The sequence below is a fragment of the Ammospiza nelsoni genome, chromosome 21 (assembly GCF_027579445.1).
Source record: "Ammospiza nelsoni isolate bAmmNel1 chromosome 21, bAmmNel1.pri, whole genome shotgun sequence".
NCBI classification, from domain to species: Eukaryota; Metazoa; Chordata; class Aves; order Passeriformes; family Passerellidae; genus Ammospiza; species Ammospiza nelsoni.
Window position 1 is genome coordinate 7,190,259 of NC_080653.1, and position 25,757 is coordinate 7,216,015.

Here is a 25,757-nt window from a genome sequence, read left to right on the forward strand (position 1 = left end):
CATTCTCTGTTCACATAATTGGCTCTAATAATTTCTCAGCTCTCAAGGCAAATATGTCCACCTTTCCCCTGGCAGGGCTGCACACACCCACTCCAGCCAGCCAGCACGTCTGCCCTCCTTCCTGCTGCTCCTGCCTCTCCCGCGCTCCAATCTCGACAATTCCCATCTTCCTTCCCTGAGATCCCCTCACTGATGGCTCGGGCATCAGCTGTGCCGTGCAGCTCCCTCATGCAGATGTCCTTGGCTGGTCCCAGCCCTGCAGGAAGGGGATCCACACGAGGAGATGGAGCCTCCCAGGAGGGGATGCTGTCAGGCAGGGCTGCTCTGAGCCTCTCTGCTCCAGCGTTTCAGGGCAGTGCTGTGTCAGCATGCCGCACATGTGGAGGGGGGATTTTGGAGGTTTCCCATCTCTGCTCCAGAGAAAACCCTCCCAGCTCCCCGAGGCGGGCGGGCGGTGGCCGGGGCGCTGCCGTGCCAGCTGGAGTGCCAGGGAGCTGAGGCAGGCTGTTAACATCCCGTGGTATATTTAGTTCAGGTTTAACAGGGGCCCCATATGTGTGTGTTCTCCTGTTTCCTTTTGCTTTCTACGTGCTAAGTAGATGCAGGGAGGAGTGGGGAAGCGAGGGTGAGGTTTCGCTGCTCTGCGCTCTGCTCTCCTTGGCTGGGCTGCTTCCCCGAGCTGTGCCTTGAGGAGCTGGAGAGGAACAAGTGTCCCAGGGATTCCTTCAGTCAGGGATCCCTGAAAAAGCGGTGATGGGCGTGATTTCTCTGGGAGCAGGGCACACAGGGCTGTGGAACAGGACCCTGCATGCAGCCAACGCTGTGCGCCAGCGGATTCTGCACATTGGGTCCTCCCCAGGAACCTCTGGTGCCAAAATGGTCGCTGCTTTTCCCCTTAAATTATTGTCTTTCACATTTCTATATTTCAGAGGGGGGTTAAGGCATGAGTTGAAAATCACACAGATAGCCTGTGATTCTCAGGAGGGGCTCCAGGAGGGCTTTTTCTGAGGACACAAGGGCATGCAGGGCTCTTCATGAGCCAGAACACGCAGAGAAGCTTCCTCAGAGAAGATGTGTGAGGAGCCAACACCTTTGATTACGGGATATTTTAGCTGTGGAAGGATTGACTGGGGGAATCATGATGAAAACCTTTTCCAAGGAGAGCAATTTGTATGCACTATCGAGAAATCAGGCCTGAGAGAAGTTTCGCGAGGTGTGCAGGAAAAAAAAAGAAAAAACCAAGTCATGCTGGTAGGCTCAAAGTGGAGGTGTTAAATCTCATCTGAGAGATGGGGAAGGTGCAGACAAGTCCTGTCCTGGGGGTGCTGTGGTACCTGCCCAGGTGGACAGGGATCACCTGGTGCAGCTCAGATTGAGGCAAACAAAATCCATCTCTAGGGATGGTGGCAACCCTTGATGGGAGCAGGATCTGCTTCTCTGGGGAGCAAAGTGTGTGTTTGTGGGGGAGAAATTGAATTCTTCCTGGGCTAGTCAGCAAATAGCCAAGAATTTCATTATTCCATTACAGCCTCAGCAATCCTCAGCCTGTCATATGAACAATTCTGTATTTTAATAGAAGTGTTTTGCTTTCCACCATGTGTGGCAGAGCAGCCCCTGAAAAGCAGCAGAGTTTTCACTGTTTCCATCAGATTTTGGGTTCCCTCCAGCTCCATTTGTTTAAATCTCCTGTCCCCCAGGCAGGTTTGGGCAGGTGAGGTGCTCAGTGTGGGTGCTGGAGCCTCGCAGGGTGTAGCAGGATGTAGTTTTGGCAGGATGGAGGTGTAAGACACCAGAGATGTTCTGTTGGCCAGGACATCATTGCAAATCACAATTTGATACTTGGATTTTGAGACTCTGTAAGTACAAAATAACCCAAACTCCTGAAGCTTCCAGCAATGCCTTTTGTCCCTCAACAAGATCAAGGGTTGGGTTGCAAATCACTGATTTCTGCCTCCATCCCCAGAGAGGAGAATTTGACTCTTTTCATCCAAACAAGACCCGTAACCTTAAACCCATGATTAAGCATCCCCCTTTTGGGTGGAAAACACAGGATCCAGAGCATCTGGCGGGTGCTGCAGCGTGTTGGCAAAGAGGAGACCACAAACAAATGGAGAGGAGAAATGGAGAAGAGGAAGGAAGTGTTGAGTAATGTTAGGAAGTGTTTTACAAAGCAGATGGCAAACAAGGCCTGCCTGACCCCGTGCCTGTCTGCAGCACCAGGGCTGTGACAGGGTGTGCAGGAAGCTCTCCATAAATCAAAAGCACCAAGACCATCCAATTTGTGGGGTATTACTTGCTGTGTTTGACTCATGTGGCTATTTTGTTTAGTTCCTTTTAGCTGCATCCCCCCAAAAAAAGAAAACATTTTGGAGCGTAACTATATCATTATTCCCTTTATCCTTAGATTCTTTCTCTCTTTCTTTTTTCTGGATTATTTTCTTTTTCCCCCCAGAAGATAACAAGGGAGCCGTGGTGGAGCTGGTGGTGTTAATGCTCTGCAACAGGAGTGAAATAGCCTGGAGATGTGCAGCAAGAGCAGGGGCGTGTGCCCTAAATAGGAGGGTTAAACAGGGCTTATTCTGAGGGAAGCAGTAATTGCAGCTTGCGTGAAGCAGTAATATTCTTTTGTGCATTATTTACCCAGGAACATCTGCTAATACATATACATTCTCCGGTGCATGTAAACAACCTGTGCAGGAGGAGGATTAGGAGATTTATAAAAAAATTAGAAGGAAGTTAAAAGGGCAATTAGAAGAGCAGAAAGAGATATTGAGCAGTGAATTAGGGAGGATATTTTAACACACAATCAGAGCTCCCCGAGACGTATTCAGAGCAGAGAGAAGGTAAAAGAGAAAATTGGCCAATTACGAAATGATAGCAGGGAATTGGTGACATGAGAGAAGGTAATGGCTGATTTGTTAAACAGTTATTTTGATTCTGTTTTCACAAAGGAGGAAGAGGATGGAGGGGCAGCTCCAGAAAGGACTCGGGCTGTGAGGTGAGGGTGGGGATGAGCCTGCAGAGAGATAAAGCTGCATCTGCAGAGTGGGGAGAATTTCACCCGTGTTCACAGGGTGGGGGGAAAAATTGGATTTACTGAGCAGCAATTTCCAGCAGGGAGCTGGGTAACGAGGGACTTGTGTTGTTCGCCAATTTTGCTGCCTTTGAGTGGGGACCAGAGAGGTGGCCACTGAGCTGACACATCCCTCTCCCTGCTGAGGGCTGCTTCTCTGGGAAAGGGGAGCACAGAGATGGATGGGGACCCTGGAGGGGTGCTGCTCCTGGGCAGAGATGTTTGTGGCTCGTCAGCGTGACACCTTCCCCAAAAACACACATTGCAGGGTGTGAGCACCCGTGTCCTGCTTTCTGAGCTTCTTTTGCTTCCATCTGTAACCCACAAACTCCAACGCAGTCAGGAACACAACAGCATCCCTGGAATCGCTGTTCCCACCAGCGCTGGTGTCAGTATCTCACGTTTCTCCAAAGCAGGGATGAGCTCAGGGGATGCTGGATGTGCTAAGAGGGGCCTGGGGGCACAGGGGGCTGGTGCCCACCAGCAGGACCTCAAGGAGATAATGATAAAAAAGGAAATAATCTTGGTAATGGGAAATGGGCTCTTGGGAAGTGCTCCTTGGGGGAGTGGTTGAAGCTAAGACAGGGAAAGAATACACAGGCAGGGGATTTAGGGAAGGATAAACTTGAAGGGCTGCAAAAAAAAAAGTGTTATTTAGCTGGGAGGAATGTGAAGTGGTGCTTTTGTTCTGCTGTGTCCCTCTGAAGGGGAGTATGTCACAAAGCAACTTTCTGAGACAAAGGAAAGAGTTTGGGATTGGTGCAGGGGGGGCACAAGCGTGGTCTGGGAAGGGATGGGGAGCACAGGAGAAGCTGTGGTCTCGTGGTGTTGGTTTAGGCTGATAAACTCAAAATTTATTCTCAGTATCCAAGAGGTGTTTGGTTTTTCATCCTGCCTGGGAGGATAAAAGAGATGCAGTGTTGCGTGGTTTCTGATTTCAAAGCATGTACGAAAAGCTCCATATTAGCAATTATGGGATGAAACTGTGGAAAAGTGCTACAAAGGAGAGAAAATTGGCTCTGGCTCAGGAAACGGGATTCTGCCGCTGGGAGTGAGTTCCCAGAGGCACAGTCTGGGGTCTCTTCTGGGTTCTCTGGTGTTTATTTTTTTTAATGGAAAGGATTTGCATGAGCAGCCCAAAGTCAGAGTGTTAAAGCTCACTGATGGGAGGAAGGGGAAAGCAGGCACTGATCTCATCTTCCAGAGCAGCACAGGCTGGAGAACACTCAAGGAAAGGCAAATTGATGAGCAAATAGAGGCTCAGGTGATGTTTATCCCAGGGGGGTGTGTGGAGATCACAGCTGAGCTGTGGGGAGCTACTGGCAGCGTCTGCCCAGGCAACAGGGCCTGTCTGTCCCCACCCTGAGAGGGGATCGGGGCACATCCAAAGGATGAGCTTGTGATAGGAGCATGGAAAGGTTCAGAATTTATAGAATCATGGAATCATTTAGGTTGGAAAAGACCTCTGTGGTGATAAAGTCCAACAGTTAACCCAGCACAGCCAAGGCCACCAGTAAATCACGTCCCCAAGTGCCACATCCACAGGTCTGCTATATCCCTCCAGGGATGGGGACCCCAGGTCAGCTGCCCTTGGCCTTCTTGCCCATTTGGGCTTGTGTTCAGCACCTCCAGGTCCTTTCCCACTGGGCACCTTTCTAGACACTGCTCCAGGCCTGTAGGGGTTGTGCAGCACCTGCCTCGTGGCCTTGTTGAACCTCATCCCAGTGGCCTCACCCCATCCTTCCAGGCCAACATCACGTCCAAGGGGCTTCCCACCACTTTGGGGATCATCTCTTTCCCCCTCCCAGACACCTTGGGCACCTGGGAGCAACTCCAATGAGATCCCAAGTTTCCCCAGCTTATCAGTCAGACAATCTCCGGCAGGCAGGGTTATACCTGAGCCTGCTCCTCTGGAGAGCTGCAGCAGAGCAGAGGGGATTTCTGCCAGGCCTCAGAGCAGCATTCAAAATGCATGAAGACATGCTGTAGGGAAGGAGCTGGGGAGAAGGCACACGAATGTGAACCCAGGGCCGTGGTGAGCTGAACCACGCAGCTGGGAAGTTCATTATCGAGCCCGAGTGTCAGAGCATGCCACAAAAATTTAGTTTATCCTCAAAGAGCTGTGGTCGTGGAAGAAGGATGGGGATGGGGAGGGATGGCAGCTGAGGAGGAGACAGGAGGAATAGCAGGAACCTGTGTGTCCTGGTTTGGGCTGGGTTGGTTGATTTTCCTTCTAGGAGCTGTGGTTTGGGATGAGAATAATGTTGATAACACATGGATTTTTTGTTGTTGCTCAGCAGTGTTTGGTGTGAGTCAAGGACTTTTCTGCTCCTCTGAGGATGCTGTGGGGCACAATAAACTGGGAAGGGACAGCTGATCCCAGTTGGCCAAGGGGAAATCCTAAACCAAATAGAATCATGGTCAGTACATAAACTGAGGGCCTCTGCTGAGGGACTGGCTGGGCATCAGCAGGTGGTGAGCAACAGCGTTGTGCATCACTTGGTTTGCATATGCCAATTCTATTGTTGCTATTATTGTTTCTCTCATTTCTGTCCTATTAAACCAGCCTTATCTCAAGCCATGAATGTCACTTGTATTTTTCCCAATCCTCTCCCCCATTCCAGCACGGCCCTGTGGTGCTCAGCTGCCTGCCAGGTTAAACCACAACGCCATGTCAAGAGACATCTCCTATTTAGCAGTGTATCATGTCTCCCTTCTGGTTTTTAAACAGTTGCCTTTATCACTAGGAGTTAGAGCACTTGATTGACAAGGCTTGTAATACACCGTGGAGTTGCCTTTATTTTTCCTACATGTTAAAGGAAAAGATACTAAAAATACAATTATGGTTTTGAGCCAGGCGTAGTCTGTTCTAATATAATTCATCTCAAAGACTATCCACCGTGCCTGCTGCACCCAAATCATTTATAAAACATTAGCATCTCCTGTGCTGACATTTCACTCCTATATTACAGGAGTTACACACAGACTTAAAAAAAAAAAATTAATAAAGTGCTTCTCTTCTTCATTCTCCCACTGAGAGCTTTGATTTCCAGAGTATGAAACGAAATAACCAACATAACAACATGCTCCACTTCTGAGGGACAGTGCCAGGCTCATTCAGTTGCTATTGGTTATAGAGAGTAGGACATGAGGGAGCTATTTCAGACCACGGATTATTTGTTCTGGCTGCATTGGACATCCCTTTAGTGGAGCTTTAGAGCCCTGTAGACAGAAAAGTTTGGGTAGGAGCTGGAAGGCAGAGGGCTTGATGAAGTAACCTCTTCCTTCCTCCTCCCAGAATCACTCTTGCTATTCCCCAAGAAGGGTGTTTAAAAGAGAAGCATCCAAGCCTCTGGCTTTCCTTGCTTGCAAGATGGACAGAGGAGGCCGTGCCCCTCCAGCTTCCCACTCTCAGCATCCAGCTGCTCGTAAACACAAGTGCATCAGGGAATTTTCTGCTTCTCTTTTCAGTGGGAGTTTCCCTTTCCATTTCCAGATACCTCCAAGGGATCTGCCACTGTGTAAATACCCTCTCCCCTTCCCCACAGTGGTTGGGAGAGCATTTCCCCAGCTGGCCCGTCCTTCCTGGAATTAATTGTGTGTTTGATGGAAAACTGCAGCTGTTTTTTTTTTCAGCATTTCCAGCCCCCCCACATGAGCCACAAACACCACCCCTGAAATGTGGTTATGGAAAGAACAGAAGCCTTTTCTTGTCCAAGATCACTTTTATTTCCCTTGTTTCATTAACTTCAGTGTCTGTTTGGTCTCACACATCCACGCTGACAGGGAATTCACACCAAATGCAGAATCTGGGCAGCACCTCCCCGAGCCCACGGTGGAGCTGCCAGCTCTGCCATGCCCCCGACCAGCAAACACATCCCTCCAGCGCATGGTTTAACCCAAGAAGAAAGGAACAGGATTCCCTGCTCCCTCTCCTCCACCTCCCCACAACCCCCTTTGTACAGCTCTCTTGGACCACGGATTTCCCTCTCCTGCCATGGACCAGGAACCTCGGGCACCGCGCTTCTCGCCGGTCCTCTGCAAGCTGTCGCTTCCCCCTGCTCTGACTCTTCCAGAATCTGTTCCTTTTAAGAAACAAAACCCCTCCTGACTCTGTCAGGTCTGTCTGCAGCCTGGGAGCTGCTCCTTGCTGCCCCAGTGAAAACCTTAGTCCAGCTATAAAGGTCGTCACGCCACTGCCATGGCTGGGAAGCCTCTCTCTGCCTCCAGCCCCAAAACCAGCCCCTGTCCTCCCCGGGGCCTCGAGTGCTCTCCGGAGACAGAGCTCTATGGCTCTATTTATTTGGGCTAATTAATCTCTCTCTCTCTCTCTCTCTCTCTCCCCCCTGCCAGTTACAAATTAGGATGTAAGGGTGAATTTTGGCTCTCTGGGTATGGACTTTGCTGCATCGCACACCGCCACCACCCAACCCCTCCCAAAGTTTAGTGTTCTGAATTGCTGAGAACATTGGTCCGTTGTGGTTCCCCCGCGTGTACTGAGCCCGCCCGATGGCTTTCAGCATCTGTAGGCACTGCTGCCGGTTTGTTTTCTCAAGGAAAAAAAAAAAAAAATCATATACTGGTCTGCTATAAATTCAATAATACAATCCTTAGTTCTGAAGATACAGTTTCCATATCGTTTATAAACATTGTAAGACATACATATGGATAATTGAGGGGAAGAGGGGGAGCCTGTGCAATTGTTGGGGTGTTTTTCTCAGATGTGTGAACATGGTTACAAAAAACACACCTCCTGCAGGTACCTCATTTCTTTATGTGTTGGGTTTGTTGGGGTTTGGTTTTTTGTTTTTTGTTTTTGTTTAATTCCACCTCTAATCAGTCTTTCCTTTGGTTGTCGGCTACTCCAAGCCCAGCAGGCAAGCCCTGTTCTGCTGTAATGCCTGAGATATTCAGGGGTTTTGAGATTGTCTTCTAAGAGATTCCCAGCCAACTTTGGCCTCTGGGTTTGGAGCCAAAAGGGCTAAAACGTGGGAGAACCAAATGTCCTTATTACATCGGCATCAGTGTCCTTGCACTCACTTTCAGAGAGAAACAGTGTAGGCTTAATCGGTGATGGTTTTTACAGCAATTATGTTCCTTTCGGTAATTGGAGGGGTCGTTCGGAGCGCTCTCAAACGAACGGGATTTCACAAGAGCATGGATACAGTCCATTTGTCTGGGTGCTGTCACCGACGAATTGGTTACCACCCCTGTTATCTGCTTTTTGTAAGGTTGGCTTTTTTTGTTGTTATTGTCGTAGGTGCTCGGTTAGGCTGTTTGTGACAAGGTGTGATAATGCCTTTTAATCTGCTCCCGCTGCGCTCGGCACAGTCCGGCCGGGCACGCAGACAACCCTCGCAGGAAGCCGAGACAACGTTCTTCCCTTCGCCAGGCCAACGCTGAGCCACGTACAAAAAAACAAGAAGAAAAGAAACTCTGGTCCTTTGTAGATTGGTGGCAGTACAAGCTCCGCTCCGTCCGCGGCCGGGGCCGGCGGGGCTCAGCGGATGACGGCCGCCAACACCACCAGGAAAAGCAGGAGCGACGCCCTGAGCCCCGGGCAGCCGGCCGCCTGCTGCACCCCGCTGGGCGGGCGGATGGGCGTCCGCCGGGTGCACTTACCCTTGCGCCTGGGCGACAGCGTGGGCACGGCCCCGAAGCTGTATTTGTGCTGATAGTCAGGCACATAGTCCGGGAACTCCTGCCCGTTTTTGCGCGGCCCCAAGGACACCGGTTTGGAGGTTCGGTTGCGGCTCTTGTGGCTGGTGCAGTTCTTGCCGGGTTTGCGGTAGCCTGGCCGGGAGCCCGGCGGGCCGGCGGGCTGGTTGCTGTGCAAACTGTTCTCAGCCCCTCGCTCCTTCCCCTTCTCCTTGGAGGAGTGGTGGGGGTGGTGGGATTTGGAGGCTCCTCTGTCCGCCGTGGAGAAGGTGTGTGTTTTCATCTGGTGGAGCGACTCGGACCCTGAACAGTTCCTAAAGTCTTCTGCTCTTAGCACCTTGAGGTCCTTGCCGTGCATCTGCTCGGGGGACTCGCAGATGACGCTGGAGCTGGAGCCTCTGAACCTGTGCAGCCATTCCCAGAGGGAACGGGCTTTGCAGTCGCAGCTCCACGGGTTCCCATTCAGCCTGAGGAACTCCAGGGCTCCCAGGTGGGCCAGGCAGTCCCCTTGCAGCTCCGAGAGGCTGTTATTGAACAGGAAAAGGGTGGTCAATCTTCGGAGGTCATGAAAAGCCCGCCTATGAATCCACTGCAGCTGATTTTGATGGATGAGCAGCCGATCCAGGTTTATTAGTCCCCTGAACGTGTTCTGATGGAGGCTCCAGAGCTTGTTTCCATGGAGAAAAAGATGGCTGAGGTTAACCAAGTCAACAAAAATATCGTCCTGAAGGAACTCAATGTGGTTGTCTTGCAGGTAAAGGTATTGCAGGTTGTGGAGGCCACCGAAAATCCCGCTGGGGAGAGAGCTCAGCCCGCACTTGTACAGATACAAGGCGTGGAGTTTCACCAGCCCTTGGAAAGTGTCTGCAGCCAAAGCCCTTAGGTAGCGGTTGTCCCCCAGGTCCAGCTCTTCCAGGTTGATGAACCCGTCGAAGGTGTTGGGGTCGATGAAGGTGATGTTGTTGGAGTAGATCCAGAGGGTGACCATGGAAGGGCTGAAGTGGCCCCGCAGCAGCAAGGTGATCTGGTTGTTCTGGAGGAAGATCCTCTCGCTGTCCTCAGGGATGCCCTCGGGGATGGTGACGAAGTTGTGAGCCTGGCAGCTGACGGTCATGGGCGAGGGGTAGCACACGCAGTCGGTGGGGCAGCCCAGAGCACCGGGCACCTTCAGCCCCAGCAGCACCAGCAGCAGCTCCGCAAACCCCCCTGTGCGGAGAGAGGGGAGAGCGGCGTCAGCGGGAACCGGGCACCTCCCGCCCACCCATCGCTGCTCCGGAGACTATTCCGGGTGAAAAACACCCCCAATTAGCTCAGCCCTCCTCTCTGCTCATGAATTACCCACGCGGCTGGGATGAGTAGGCTCATCACCCACGGCAGCTGAAACGTGATGTATGGAGTACTCCCTGCCTCCTCTCCCTGCCTGCAACAGGCGCCTGGTTGTGTTCCCAGCCCGGAACAGGCAGGAGAAACTTTCTCGGTGAGAATTCAGGCAGCAGAGCCTCTTTGCCTGCAGGCAAGGAAACGCCGCGGTGTGAGAGCAAACAGGGGCTATTCAAACCCTCGCAGGTGTCCCCACTCCTCTTGAAATGCATCTGTTAAATCGCCTGCACATATTGGAAAGGAAAAGCTGCAGAGATTCAGCAATTTCCAGCGAAGCACCTAAAATCACACGTGTGCGGTGCATCCCACTCCCCCCAAAGGCACAGACCCATCCCCACCGTCTCCTTTCACTACAGTTGTTAGACACCACCATCCACCCTGAAACCCGAGCGCTTTACAGGGAAACATGTTGTCAGCAGTTGGTGGAAAAGGCTGAGCCGAAAACTCCGTTTGGAAGTGGGATGCTCAGACATATTTTTAAATGGATGTCCTGTGGCAAAGCATATTGCATCCTCTAATGCTACAGAATGTGCCTGTGACTGGGGTTTTTCTCGCAGCAGAGAAGCAGAGAACGAGGCAGAACCGTGCCCTCCCTCTGCTCAGCTCCTTAGAGCTCGGGTTCCGCCGCCCCACTCGCTCTTGTCTCGCTCCCACTCCTCGCACCAGGCTTGCTTTCAGGCTATTCCTTCTGCGCCGAGTGGCTTTTCAGACTCGTTGCACCAGACTTGTCATTTCTCATTCAGATTTTCCTCCTAGATTTGGCTTTTTCCTCTTACACGCAAAATTTGCTCATGTCTAATGTATTCTGCCTCTGGACTTTGCAGGGAAAAGGAGTAACAGCGGAGCAGCGCACAGCTGCCGGTGCCATCCTGCCCACGAGTCCTGCTCAGCTTGTACTAATCTGAAAAACGAGAGTGGAAGTGGAGTTCATCTCTAATTACTCCACGTCGTTATCACCAGCTAGTCCAAGAGCCAGGACCCCTTGGGCTTTTACAGTCCTTCTTTTCAGTGCTTACAGCCTAATACGAGTTGGAGGTACAAAAACCTCGCTGTTTTCTTATTAATTGTGTTTGAAATATAACTGTGTGGTTGCTGTTGCCTTTTCCCTGGTATGGAGATCTATTGCTGTTTAGTTAACAGCAGGTGACCCCTCCATCTAACCCTATCCTTTCAAGGCAAAGTTGCCACATATTTTAGGTAAACTGAGTTATTCAGACTCTCCATAAATCACCAGTAAGAGCCAGTCATCGCTGACTGGGCGGTTAATAGGGGAAAAAATAGCATTGCTGCCCAAAGCATGGGATGGAGCCTTGCCTGGGGATGGGAATGAGGGGGATGACTTCCAGGCACTGCCCTTCAGAAACGAAGCACGGGCTACCAGGAGGGATGTCTCATCCCTGCGCCACTGCCAAAAAGGGCTGGTGAGTCGGGAACGCTGAATTCGCGACAACTCCTACGGCTGTGTAGGAAAAGGAACATTCTCCAAGTCACTGCCGTAGCATTTTGGCTTTGCTGTCGTGCCTCTGCACGATGAGCGAGGGGCTGCGCTGGTGGGAGCGTCGTGCTGACTACCCAGAGCTCTCTGCCAGAACGGGAGCCCTGGCTGCCACTCACAGCCCGGGAAACAGCGGTGTCCTGAGGATATTGTGATTATCCTCCCATGGGAGGGATAAAGCAGTTTGCAGATATGTTCTGCTGGGTTTTTCAACTCGAGGATGTGCTCCACCAAGGTGGGACAACTCCATGTCCCCCGTCTTACCTCGGTGACACCGGAGCACGGCACCTTCCGTAGGTCTGATGTTTATTAGCAAAACCCTGCCAGGCACAAGTGCTGTGACGATCTCCCACATGCAGAGTCTGTTATTGCAAATACCAAATCACAAGGGTCTGAATCAATAAACCATCTCCCAGCTACACGCAGCAGGTTGGAAGATTACATATTGCTTCCAAACAACAGTTTTATGCGCTCTTCCGTGACACGACAGTTGCCAGGCTAACGGGATTACTGACGGGAGGTGGAGCTGGGCAGGGATCTGGGAGCACACAGGATTTCACGTGTAGGGATGGTGATGACAGGAGGCTGTTAGCAATGCATGGTGATGGACCAAGGCAGCCCAGGCCTCCCTGGAGCATGGCCAAGGTGGAGGTTCCTGCAGAAAGGGAACGCGGCGTTTAACAGCTCACGGCCTGCGGGGATAACTCCGGAGGTAAAGGTCAGAGGGAACTGAGTTCATCTCTTTAATTAACAGGCGGCTCTGAGTTAATGGCTGGAGCTCCTATGGAGAGAGAGATGGGATTCCTGCAGCCAGGGATGGCAGTGAGGATAGGCTGGGGTTGTTACTGGCTCTCAGCTTCCCGAGAATAGGATGGGGGGAAGAAAAGACAGGGATGTCTTTCTCCCTGTTGTAACTTGGGAGTGAGGAGAATGGGGAAACAGAAGGATGGATACTTAGGAAAAATAGGTGAACAGGACTTTGATAGGGAGTATGTTTACATTAGGTATAATGAAGGAATTTTCCTTGCCAGGGTGGTGAGCCCCTGGCACAGGCTGCCCAGAAAAACTGTGGCTGCCCCATCCCTGAATGTGTCCAAGGCCAGGTTGTATGGAGCAGCTTGGTCCTAGGGGAAGGTATCTCTGCCCTAGACGTTCTTTGAGGTCCCTTCCAACCCAAAGTAATTCCATGAAGGTCTGGAACCCCCAGTGGATGCACACAAGGCCTGTGGTCTCATCCCTTCCAAGCCTGTAAAACCTGCTGCCTGCTTAGTGCTGTGAAAAGCTGCTCCTGGCATGCTCTGGGACTGCTCCCAGTTCAGATCTGGGAATGACATCCCCAAAAAGCAAAGAGGTTATGAAGCCATGAAGCTCCTGAGGCTGTAACACCAGCACTGGGATATCCAGCAGCCAAACCCCACTGAGGCATGGCAGCCAGGAGCTCTTGGGTCTCACTGGGCTTCCCAGACTGGAAAACACCATGGGAGCCCCCTGAGAGGCCCCAGCCCAGCTCTCCTGAGAGTTTGACCCTGTCTAACATGTTATTCCTGACTCAGCCCTTTCAACTTCATCTTGTAAAGGTTGTGAGGCACACGGAGGGTCACCAGCCCATGTCGGAGCTCGCCGGGGAGGGAGAGCTTCAAAAGCAGCACAGAAAAATCCTCCAGGAACCTGCTGGTGAAGTGAGTAAACCCAAATCCCTGCTGACACGGATAAAACCAGCAAAGGGGTGTTTATGTCCTGCCTCTCTCCCACTGACGTGCTGCGTCACCCCGGCCTCTGCTCGCCGAGTCCTTCTGCTGCCTCCTGCCTCTGACTGAGGTTTCAGTGATTGGAATGAATTCGTCTGACTGTCCAAACCATTTCCCATGTAACATCCCTCTAATTGGGCATTAATTAGGCATCAGTTAATGAATGCTTGAAATAATTTATCTTTGGATGCGTCCAGTTTGCAGTCTTACTTTTAACAGCATTAGACTCATTATTAGATTAACATCTTTATAAATGTTCTCCATTACCTGCTTGTTTCCATTGTCTTAGCCTTATTACTGAGAGTGAAAATCACTCCTCCCACATGCATTATTGATGAGTAAGGACTTTCTATATGTAGCACGGGATTAATTGTTATACAGTGTAATGCATTTAGCGTGAAGCCTCAATTTGTGCAGGAGCTGAAGGCAGCCAGAAGAATGCAGACACCCGGAGCCAGCATGAGCAGCCAGACACTGCACATCTCTCTCCAGCCCAGACCAGGTTCCTCCCAGGCCGGTGCCAGCACAGGAAGAAATTTGGAAAAAAAAAAAAAAAAAAAAAAAAAAAACAACAAAAAAACCCTGGTTTGATACCCAGGATCAAAGACACATGGTTTGAAGGGTTGCAGCACTTCTCTGCCACCACGGCAGGGACTCTTGACTCTGCAGTGCCACTTGCTCCAGAGAGCCAGGTGTACCTGCCCCGGCAGTTTTCTTGCTTTTTAAGGTTTAGAACATTTTGCTGTACCTCTGAGCCAGGCAGGGACTCGGTTTCTTTAGAACACGATGCCACTTACTTTCATTAGGAGGCTCAGACTCGAGGCCAAGACATCACTTAGGACAAGGATGGTGGGAATCTTGTCCTGCAGGACGACCCCAAAAGGCAGCCCTGGCACAAACCCCAGCACCCCCTCTTGGTGGGCTGCTTCTCCCTGATGGATATTTTCACCTCTCCACCCGGACAAGCTTATGTGGGTCAGAGCCTGCCTAATTCTCCAGCAGGAGAATCCGCTCTCGAGGATGGAGCAGGTTGCTTCTCTTCCAAATCTCTCCTAAACCCACCATCTGCTTTGGGAGACCCATCTTAGCTCATGTCTACATGCAACTTGACTGCCTGCTTACTGTGTCCATTACCAGGGCTGCTCAAGCTGTTAGATTTATAAGCTCTTTAGAGCAAAGCCCTCGTCTTCTGGTGGCTGATTTATGTATCTTTGCTGCCATAAAACACTATGTATAGCTACTACATAATATAAATAATAATACTTAACCAGAGTGCGCTACAAGTGGGGACAAAGCATCTGCTCACAGGCGGGATTATCAAAAAGGGAGAAGCTTCCTCATCACTCACCCTCTTTTGAGGCCAAACTCACACCTGCTCTAACACCAGCACCTCACTGAGCTCTACAGAGAGATTTTCCTCTCCTGTTCCCACCCTGCATCTATCAAAGGATTTTTCAAAATCCACCCCTAACAAGCTGGTGCACAAAGACATGACTGCAACCCCCGGGGGGAAAGCACACTTTGAAACTTGGGAACGACCTCAGAATTGGATGTTCACATAGAGAGAAACTGTTGTTTAGGGAGAAAAAGCAGCCTCAAACGCTCACAATTTCATCAGCTAAGTGAAGGACGATGAAAGGCAAGGACAGAGTAGCAAAAGCAACTGGGCACGAGCCAAGAGCCAAACTCAGGATCTGGGACGGTTCGACAAAGCAGTGTCAGACCCTGCTTAGCAGCTGCAGGGTTTATTTCCTCTTATTATTCTTTTTTTTTTTTTTTTCTTTGCAACACAGAGGATAAAATAAACATGCCCATGCTGCCTGTCACAAAGCCTAAATTCCCCAGCGAGCAGCAGCTCCCTTTCAGCCTCTGTGCAAAGCCCCTCAGGTGCTGCCCCACGGCCCTGCAGCAGGAGCATCCTCACTGGGATTGCTCCCCAAACATCAGCTGCAGCTCCCAGCACCGGCACACGAGGCTCTGCTTTCTGCACGAGCTGCTTTTCAGCCAGAGAGTGGCAGCCACCCATCCACCTTCTTTTTTTTTTTTTTTTTTTTTTTTTTTTTTTTTTTTTTTTTTTTTTTTTTTTTTTTTTGCGACCGGTGTCATAAATAACTGACAGATCCCAGCTGTTTGGAGTTATGGTTTCTGATGGAGTGACAGCTGCTCCCAATCCCCCAGTCATCACCCCGGCAGTTCTGGAACATTTCAGCAACATAAAAATCATTGGAGATAATTTCGGTTTTGCATAATTTGGTTAGGCAAGCTGTGATTTAATGGCAATTATGACCTCCGAGGCAGAAGATGAGCTTGGAGGCTACTGGCTTCACACGACTTTAGCTCGGGGTGCAGCATCAGGGATGTTCCAGGGAGATGGCACTACAAGGGAAAAAAACCTTCTCCAGCAGCTGGAAATTGCCTTCCTTGGCTGGCAAGTTGGAAACACAGTTCCCATAGGAAGAAGCATACAAGGAAATTTGGAAGGAATAGTGCTAAAGGAAAGCTTTGGGAAGAGCCTGGTGCCAAAAGATGCATCAGGAGGTACCTTTCACAGAAAAGCCAGGAAAAGGCTGTAGACTGGGGAGTGCCTTTGCAAACCCTTCTGTGCCACCAGTATATTGTGTGTTAACTGGTACAAACATCCTCTTATCACTCTGAGGGCAAATCCTGTGACTGAGATGGGAGAGCTGGAACCAGGAATGGGCAGTGGCCTTTGCAGGCAGCTGCTTGCTCTGGGCACTGCCCTTTGCTCTCCCCTCTCACAGGGTTTCTCCTCTCCCTGGGTGCTCCTCAGCCATCCCTGAGCCCCTTGGTTTGCATTTCTCCAGCTGTGACTAAAGGAGACAGCCCAGCTGTGCTGGGGAGGTCAGCTGAGGATGGAGAACCGTGCTCAGGAGCTCTGGGGACGTCATGGTGTTCCTGGATGGGGGCAAAACGTGGCTTAACAGCAGGAACAACTTTTGTTTGGAGCTGAGAAGGTCCAATTCCCAAGGTCCAATTTCCCCACTCCCCACTCCATCACGGCTGTCAACCAGATTGGGGTTTGCTGTGAGCTCAAGCTCAGGGCAGAGACCCAGAGCCAGCAGCACCCCAAAATCCAGTCCTTTAGGGTGCTGCAACTTCAATTTACATTTGCTGACCTGGTAACTGGAGCTGCTCACCTTCCCCCACCAAAGTCAAGGCCAAGGTCACCTGGAAGTTTCTGGATGGTGGTCATTAACTCCTATTGCAGTTTGAAACCAGACCATAAATTTCATAGTGTAATAATGTAAAAATCAATAACTCTGTTTGAAACAATAGCTTTGTCTTCCATTTCAGCCGGCTCTGATATCTCCCCACAGACCACGTCCCTCTGAATCACACAAACAGAGAGAGAGGAGCCATGGGTGGTGGGGCTGCTGCTCCCCTGCCAGGTGCCCTCCATAGCTACAGATTCAATTAGCTCATTTATTCCTCTCTTGCAGTTAAACTCGAGGATGATTGAACAGGAAAAAACGAGGAGCCTTTTAGGCTCAGTCTCTCTGACATCCCGTCCAACACGGCGTCCCTGAGGCTTTCCATGTGAGAGCTGCCCAAAGCCCTGCTCTCTATTGCCACGAGCAGCAGGGCCAAAACCCCAAACTAATTCTGGAAATATGCAGAACCAACTCAGACAGACAAAAATTAATGGAAGTCCGCTCTTTTCCAGCCCTGGCTTTCCGGGCGAGGGAGGTCTGGCTTGCTCTGCTTGCTTATTTTCTGTTGTTTGCTGTAGCACTGGCTCAAAATATACATCGAGAAGCAGGATTGTCTTTCACATGTTGGTGGATGTGTGATCCTCAAAAACAAATTAGCACCGATTCACTTCTATATAGAGTGCAGCCGTCAGGGAATCACTCCTGAATTCACAGTGAAGGAAAGTAATAATGCTTCCAGCGTGCTAATCCTCTCCAAGAGCAGCCCCTGAACTCTCTCCTGGTGCTGGAGGCACCATTGGAAATTACAATTGTACTGAAAAAATAATAAATAAATGCAGAAATTGGCAGGGTTTGTGCTAGTCCAGAGGATTTGTACCCTAATGTGGAACTCCCTGTTTAATTAGCACTCCTCTCTGTCTGCATCTCCTCCTCCTGCTCTCAAGCTGAAGAAAAAGGGGGAAAAAGGAGGTCAATGGTGGAAGTGGCTGTGGGATTGAAACTTGGCTATAGAAACTTGTTTAATTTAAATGCTTCTTTCAGGACTAACACAGGCAGAAGCAGAGGGAGCGTAGAGTGTGTTTTCCCAGTATAATCTGCTCTGCTTAACCCCAGCTCTGAGCACACCTTCCGTGGCAGGGATGCCCTTGGTGGAACACTGCAGTGGGATGCTGCTGGTCCTGCGGCTGCAGGCACAGGGAATAACCCCCGTAGCTCAGATTTGGGAGAAAAGAGTTTAAATCAGAAGCTGGGCTGCTGCTTGCTGCAGCTGGGGACAGATCCTTGGAATGGGATCATTGGGATGGGAGGGGGTAGGATGGGATGGGATGATTGAGATGGGATGGGATGGGATGGGATGGGATGGGATGGGATGGGATGGGATGGGATGGGATGGGATGGGATGGAATATTTCTCTTGGAAGGGACTACAATTATCATCTGCTCCGTCTGCCCAAAAGCTAAAGCTTGTTATTAAGGGCACTGTCTAAATGCCTCTGGAGCACTGACAGGCTTGGGGCACCAGCCACCTCTCCAGGAAACCTGTTCCAGGGTGTTCCAGGGTCTGATCACCCTCTCAGTGAAGAAATGCTTCCTAATTCCAGTCTAATCCTCCCTTGGTGCAACCATTTCCATGTGTCCTGTCCCTGGGCATCAGGGGAGACAGACCATCCTCTTTTCCCGGGTCTGCTGCAGGGTTTATTGTGCTCCTGTGTCTCACCCCACTGTGCATCTCCAAAGCCACTGGGGCCTTTTAGGAGTGCAGGAATGCTGGAGGGAAAGGCACATCTCCCTGGGCATGGATGAGTCAAATCCCTGGGTCCTGCTGAGGCTGGAGGTGTCAGTGCACACCAGGATGCTCCAGGAGAGAACAGCATGGACCGGGGAACACCCTGAGCAGGATTCCAGGCATGGATAAGGATTTCACCAGCTCCTGGCACTGCTGTCCCGACTCCCTGCAGGCACCAGGCTGGTCCCCAGCACAGGACAGGGCGCTGGCAGGACTTGCCAGCATCCTGCAGTGAAGCCGGGATGGAATTTGGCAAAGGACAGGGAGATCTCGAGGTCCTTGAGAAGGGACTAATAATTCCAATTGCCCCCGAGGAAAGAAATACAGGAGGATGACTTGAGCTTAGTGGATTGTCTGAGGCGTCTCAGGGGATCATCAGATACTTCCACTCCCTTTTTGTCCCGAGGTGACAAGTTTTTCTTCCCATTCACAGAAATGCAAAGCAGTTCATTCACAGCGGTAATAAGAACGGTGTCCTTTGTAACAAACAGCCGGGGAGTGAGCCCTTCGAGGTGCTTCACAGCAAAACAATTGCAGATGAAATGACAAAACCCACCCCAGCTGAGCACCAGCCAGATCGGTATCAAACGCTGAACAAGCTCATGTGCAGGGAAAGCAGATTCACCAGCCCCTTTCCCTGCCAGCAGCTGGCCAGGAGCTACAGGAGGGTTTCTTTAGGATCAGAAATGCAGCCAAAACTGAGCAAATATGAGATGGAAGAGCAAAGTGACAGCTGCCTGGGCTCTCAGTGCACGCTTGGCTGCCCCATCCAGCGCACATCCACAGGAGATGGAAAAACTGGAGGCTCTGGAAAAGCAGGGATGTGCTGGATGGATCTTTACCTGGCTGGAGCTGGGAGTGGACAGCAACCCAACACGGAGGCAAAGATAGCTTCATGCAGGCATGGCTAATAGGGAGGAGATTAGTCCTATAAACTTGTGATCCTGCTGAGGTCCCGACCCCAGCAGTGTCCTGTGCCACCGAGATCCACAGGCCGATTCTGCGCCGTGCCACATGGGCTCCGTTTCATCATCCCTTTTCAGCCTTTCTGCATTTGAGATTTACTGGATGTCCTTGTGTTTGGTGGGGTAGAGGGCAAATTGGAGCCTGTCGTGTACCTTCTCCCTCATTCAGCAGCACATCATTCTGCCTGCAGCAGGGGGGAAGGAGACGGACGGGCAGGCATCAAAGCCGCCGGCTCTGTCACATTTTCTTCCCCCCCAACCAAAAAAGAAGTGTTGGCGTCATTTGAAGCCCAGCCCACAGCCTCAGGCCTCTCTCCCACACCCAAAAAGGGCAGCAGCACCTTCCCCTGTGCCCTTGGCCTCCTCTCAGGGCGATGCCACGAGCCCTCCAAGTGAAAATCCCTGCAGATTCCAGCAAAACCCCATCCCCACTGGAGCCAGCATGCTGGGTCATGAGCACGGCTGCCTTTCAGAGACCTCTCCTGTGCTTTGCACTGAACTTTTTACCAGCTCATGAAAAAGGCAGCGATAAAAGCAGAGCAGTGTGAAGAGCTGAGCTGCGCCGCTCCTCCGGCCGGCCAGGATGGCTTAATGAGCCGCGAGGAAATGCCATGTGCCCAGTTGGATATTGGGCATTGTCGCTCTCCCACACAGCTCTTGGGGTGTGTGGGGATGTGGGGGACCTGAGCACTGAGCAGCAAGTCTTTTTCACCCCCTGCAAACTGAATGTTTGGAGCAGTTGGGTGCTGGGAATTAATGCGCAAGCGACGAACGCAGTCAGGACACGGCGCTCTGCTAATGTCCTGCTTTGTCTAGCTCCAGTGCCGGTATTCCATCCCAAAATATCCCCCTGAACATCCCTCTGGGAGTGGACTTTGTGGAGATGCTGCACATCCCCCAGCACCACGCAAATGCCTGCATTAAAAGCTTAATAAAAATAGCTTGATAACGGGATGTGCTCCCATCAGCGGCGGCTCTCGAGCCCGCCGCCGAGCCTGTGCCTCCAACACAGCAAGGCCAAGTAATTATGGGATGGGGCTGCAAGGTCCTGGCAGACTAATTTCTATTAATTACAGCCTGTGTAGGATCCTGTCACTGTGGAAAGGGGAGATGGGAAATCATTGCAGGGCCGGGAAGATGCTGAATGTTGGTGGTGCCAAAACATCTGGGCTGGCCACAGATGTTTGGTTTGGTATGGTGAGAAGCAACAGGTTGGGCTGGATGGAGTGATGGGGATGTTCTGCCCTCCTCCTCCTCGTGTTTGTGTGGCTCGAATGCACGTTTTGCAAAGTTAAAACAAATCGCAAGGAGTGGAAATCAGCGGTTTTAAGGGAAAAGAAAAAACAAAAATAAGATCTTGGCAGAAGGATAAAGGAAGGCAACTGAAATGCTCATTAAAACTGAGGGGCCCCACTTCCCTGTCCAAGTGGCCACATCTCTGGAGGTTCCCAGATCCTTTGAAATGCCTTGTCAGACGAAGTCTTTCATCCTACCTGATTCTGGGTAAATTCATGGACCCATAAATTTTCCCTGGAAGCGTGAAAGACAGAACAACTCCATTCTGACTTTTCACTTCCCATCTGATCGCTGTTGATACAATTTATTCCTATGACAGCATCTGCTGCTTTCATGGGTTTTTTTATTCTGAAGTACAACTCGCCTTTGTTAGTCCCATTTTCGGGCCTTTCATCATTTGAGTCACAACATAAAAGGCATTTAAACACTCCTGCTTGGAAACCAGGCTGGCAGAGGGTGGGAGCAAGGAGATGCCGTGTCAGCCCAGCCCCAGCCCTCCTCTGGCATGGTTGTGGCACACACAAAAGGGTGTGCCACAACCCTTTTGTGCTCCCATGTGCCTCCTGCCAAGGATGCCAGTGATGGGGATGCTGTGGCTCCATTTTGGAGTGATGCTGTGAAATCCAGATGTGCTTGGAGGTGCAGGGCCCTGTACACCACATCTCTGTTGGGGCAGCATCTCTGTCAACTCCCACTGACTCAAGGAGTTTTTCCAGGGGTTCTGTGCCCTCCTCATCGGCCAAACCTCTCATTAGACAACTCATTGCCTTTTGCTCTGCAGCTCCAGACCAGGCTGTGGTGCTCAGCTCTCCATGTACCTGTGCTGGGGGGCTCTGCCACCCCTCAGTGCCACTGAGCTCACCAGGGACCATTGTCCCCAGCAGTGCCAGCAGATCCTGGCATCTGCCGGGCTGCTGGAGGCACTGGGGAGTTCAGAGCTACCTACAGAAAATTGGAGTCTAATAATAGCTGGTGGTGTTGCACCAGCAGAGAGCTGGAACAGCCTCGTCTGGCAGGGAGAGGCCACTGCTGGCTCCTGTGTGCTCAGCTGGAAGAACAACAACGCCTTTCCCCGGGCTGCTCCTCCCTGCAGCCCCTCCTGAGGCTCACAGACCTCTCTGCACACCCCAAGGATTCCCTGCCCCAGCAATGTGGCTCACACCACTCCCAAACCTCTCTGTGCACCCTCTGACAGGGTTTGGACAAGGTGGAAAAGCCACTGTGGGCACAGGACGGGCAGGACTCACCCACCACACCCCTGGGTGAGCATCTCTGGGATGTGGTGGCCTCTCCCCCTCCTGCTTTAACTCCCCTGCTGTATTTTCCACTCCAGCAGGCATTGCTGCCACCTGAGCATCCTCCAGCAACATCCCTCCATCCCACCTGGTGTCTCTGATCCTGGATCCCTTCCCTCGTCCCCTGGCTCCCAGGGAAGGGAGCGCAGCTGGAAACTCTGCTGCTGCTTATTGGAATAACCTTTCAGGATTCATTTAGTGCCGCTTGCTTCCACCCCACCTTCCCACCGTCAGCACTTCACTAATTGCAGCTCTTAACTCCTTGTGCCCAGGTAGCCTGAGAGCAGCAGCTGCTGGCAGGAATGGGGTGCCTCTGTCCCCCATCTCTCTTTAGATAGGGTCAGCCTAGTGAAGCATGAGCACCACGCTCACCCCAGCCTGCCTGACCCCAATCCTGCTCCCAGCTCACCCCACAAGCTTCCTGCTCTGGGAAAAGGCCACAAATCCCAGGCAGAATCCCAGGCACCACCTGGGAGCATCAATCAGCGCTCGGCTGGGCAGGGAAGAGGCGAGAGATCCCGAGGGCTATGGGAGCACTGTCTGCCTGAGCCTTATTCAATTACGGCTCTCGAGTTCAGCCTGAGCCCGGCGCGGCGGGGACGGGGCTGGCAGGGGAGGGGGGTGGGTACAGCCCCCTAATTCAATCACAGGGCACAGCGATGGTGCAGCTGGTGGGGGAGAAGAGATCTCGCTGTCAACACAGGGAGAATGAGGCTTCCACAGCTTCCCCGGGTGGCTCTGCCCACTGACCCCTCACAGGTGCATTTACCAATGCACCAGGAGTGGCTCTGTGTCACTGTTAAGGGCTGGGGTCTGGTCCTGTGCTGGTGCCACCACACAGTATTGCTCTGATCCAAGGCCACCTGCACTGAAATGTGGGATGTTGCCAGCTCTGCCGCCACACAGCTTTCTGTGCAAAGAGAAAACGAGCCAAGAAACTACATTTTCAGGAAAACTGAGGTGTTTTTTACGTAAGTGCAAGAGCAGGGCAGGAGGAAGGTGAGATGCTGTTTCCCAGCTGACACCATGAACCAGCGAGTGTGACTAAAACTTGGGAATGCTTTGCACAGGGCTTCAGGCACTGTGCTGAGGCACTGAAACCTCAGCGGCTGCTCAGGGAGATGAGGACAGAGGGACACAATCAGGTAGGAAAGAGAGCAGAGAGCTGGGAAGGCAGATGCTTTCCCTGAAAGCATTTCCAAGGTCAACGCTCAAAAGTGGAGCAGAGCGAGGGTTTGGCTGAGGCGGGGGAGCGGGACCACGCAGGGATGCTCAGTGGGAGGCACAGGAACGCCCAGCTCCCAATTCCCCAGCCCAAGGAGGGCTCAGGGAGGCACCCAGACAAGGTCACGGTCCCAGCAGAGCAGTGAGGGAGCTCCGGCTGCGCCGGCTCTGCCTCCGCGGCAGCAAATCCAATCGTGGCCAATAACAGGGTGGAACAAAACCCAGCAATGCAATAAAACCTCCCGGCGCCTTGTTCACCTGCAGCCTGAGCAGCACAGGAGGTGGCACGGCCTCTGTGGGCAGCCTGGGGAGCCCAGCAAGGGCAGGCAGGGTTTGGGGTGGCCCTTGGTGAGCTCCCCACGGGTCACAGCTCATCCCACGAGGAGGGGGACGGGCGGATTTGTGAGCAGGGGAGAGCTGCTGATGCTTTGAGAAGCGGGGAGGTGAAATCCAATTGTGCAGCATGCACGGCTGCCATTAACCTGTCTGTGTACTCCCGTGGCCGCCCATCCCTCTGCGCCTGACAGCCAGGGCTGCCCCGGCTGCTGCAGCACACAGCCCTGCCTCAGGCTTCTCCCCAGTGCTTTCAGCTGCTTCCAAAATGGAGAGCTGGCTGAACATCCCCTGGTGAGCCGGGGAGAGGCAGAACTGATTCCTGGAGAATGAGAAATGGTGGCAGCGTGCGATGGGCGGCTGCAGGAGGAGCTGCTGGGGCAAACCACAGCTCCAAACTGAGGCCAGGATGATAACAGCACCAAACTTCCATGAAGGAGGGTCCTGAGGACATTGCTTGGGAATATCCCTTGGGTAGTATCATCTCCATCATCTCAATCTTTACATCTAGGGATCCTAATGGCAGTTTTGGAAGCACAGATGGGATCGCGCCAGGGTCGCACATTCCTGGGGGATGCAGCCAGGTGGGCATTAGTGGGGTCCATTTTTTCCTGCTGGCAGGGGGAAGAGGCAGGATCTGGGCTCGCTTTGCTCAGCCCCACACTCCTCCTGGCCCACGGGGAGGCTGAGAGCAGGCTGGTGGAGAAGGGAAGGGAGAGGAGGGCCGGGGAGCAGGGAGGAGGCGCAGCCAGCCCCGCCAACCGCCTCGCCTCCCTGCATCCCAGCTCCATTTGCAGATTTATTAAATCGAGAGCCAATTCCGACATAATTTCTTTCAAGCAGCTCCACCTCGCAGGTGTGCGGAATTTGTTTGAGATAAAGAAAACCATTACAGAGAGACAGCAATCTTCAAAGACCACCTCGGAGACCTGAGAGAAATAAAAACACTAGCCCGTGCAAATGTGCAATTAAGTTTCAGAATACTCCTGCTCCATGAAAAGCTCCGTCCCTGCAGAGAACAGGCCTTTAAGGCAATTTTCCCAAACCCTATTCAGCATTCACTCAAAAATGCCTTTTTAAAACAACATGTGATTTTTTTTCCCCCTCCCTGCCTCACTCCTCCTCCTGCCTGCGCCTGCTCCATCACTTCCAGGTGGGACACAGACAGCTCTGGTGGGGATGTGGTTCCTCCCCACTTGGAGGAGGACACAAAGCACAGGAAGGGTCCCATCCACACAGGCACAGCTCTGTCACAACCTCCAGTCATGTCAGATCCACAAACCAGGGATTTTTAGAGCTACTCTTGCTATTCAAGGAGACCATGACACCAGCATGGCCCCGCCTGGGGACAATCTGCCAACTATTCCCAGTTGAAGGATCTTCATATCCCTTATTCATGGGTCACTCTCTGCTTGGTGATTAATTAAAAATGCATAATTAACCTGTGGAACGCAGCGCTGCCATGAGGTATCGGGGAGGCCAGGAGCTTAGTGGGATTCGGGGGAGGATTATATGTTTAACTGGATAATGAGAACATCTGGTGGTACATTAACAGGGATGAAGGAGAATTAGGGAGAAGAGCTTGGCCAGCCACCAGCACAGGGTGCAGGAGGGTGACCACGGGGCTGGCTCAGGGAGGGCACTGCTGCTCCAGCCACAAGCCTGGCAGAGACACCAACACACCCCTGCACCCTTGGCAAGTGTGATTTTGGGAATGAGGCAGTGACAGAGGTGTCACACAGCGCTGGTTTCCTTTGGGCTGGAGGTGGCTGCCTGGGACAGCAGGATGGTCACAGCACTGCCAATCCTTGCCACAACACCCAACCCAACAACACCTCTTGTCCATGGAGACCTGTGGCATGACTGTAATACCCTGATAAATCAGCCACAGTGGCCTCAAAAGCCCAGGAGAGCATCCATCAGCTGCAGCACTTGCTGCAGGTGACACCACGCCTGCGTGCGCGGCCATCCGTGCTGCTGGTAGCACGCCACCAAGAACGCAAGCAAAAGTGCAGGAGACACAAGAGCAAGCCTCAGACAACCTGGCCACGCAGGATATGCCATCCCAAGGGTGTGCAAGAGGCAGTACCTGGGGGTCTCCAGCTTCTGAACAACATGTGGCTCCCAGGACCGAGCCTGGCACACACCTTCTCCCTTTGGCAGCATCCCTCATCCACCCCAGGCTCCACACAGAATCACAGACACCACCCACTATCCCCCTTGCACGGTGGGCACAGACCATGTGCTTTGCTCCACCTCTTTCCCCCAGCCTCAGAAGTTTTCTCCCTGGCAGGCACAGCCAGGGACTCCGAGAGCAAACTGCGGGCTGATG

General features: G+C 52.0%; 1 protein-coding gene across 1 annotated transcript in view; it reads right to left on the reverse strand.

The window, feature by feature from the left end:
- Positions 1-6,833: 6,833 nt before the first annotated feature.
- The window catches only part of RTN4RL1 (reticulon 4 receptor like 1), a 29,358-nt gene continuing 10,434 nt past the window's right edge, over positions 6,834-25,757 (reverse strand). Inside the window, exon 2 of the mRNA XM_059486999.1 lies at positions 6,834-9,937. Within this exon, the coding sequence (XP_059342982.1) occupies positions 8,574-9,937 (1,364 nt within the window). The 3' untranslated portion in view covers positions 6,834-8,573. The remainder of the gene's footprint in view (positions 9,938-25,757) is intronic.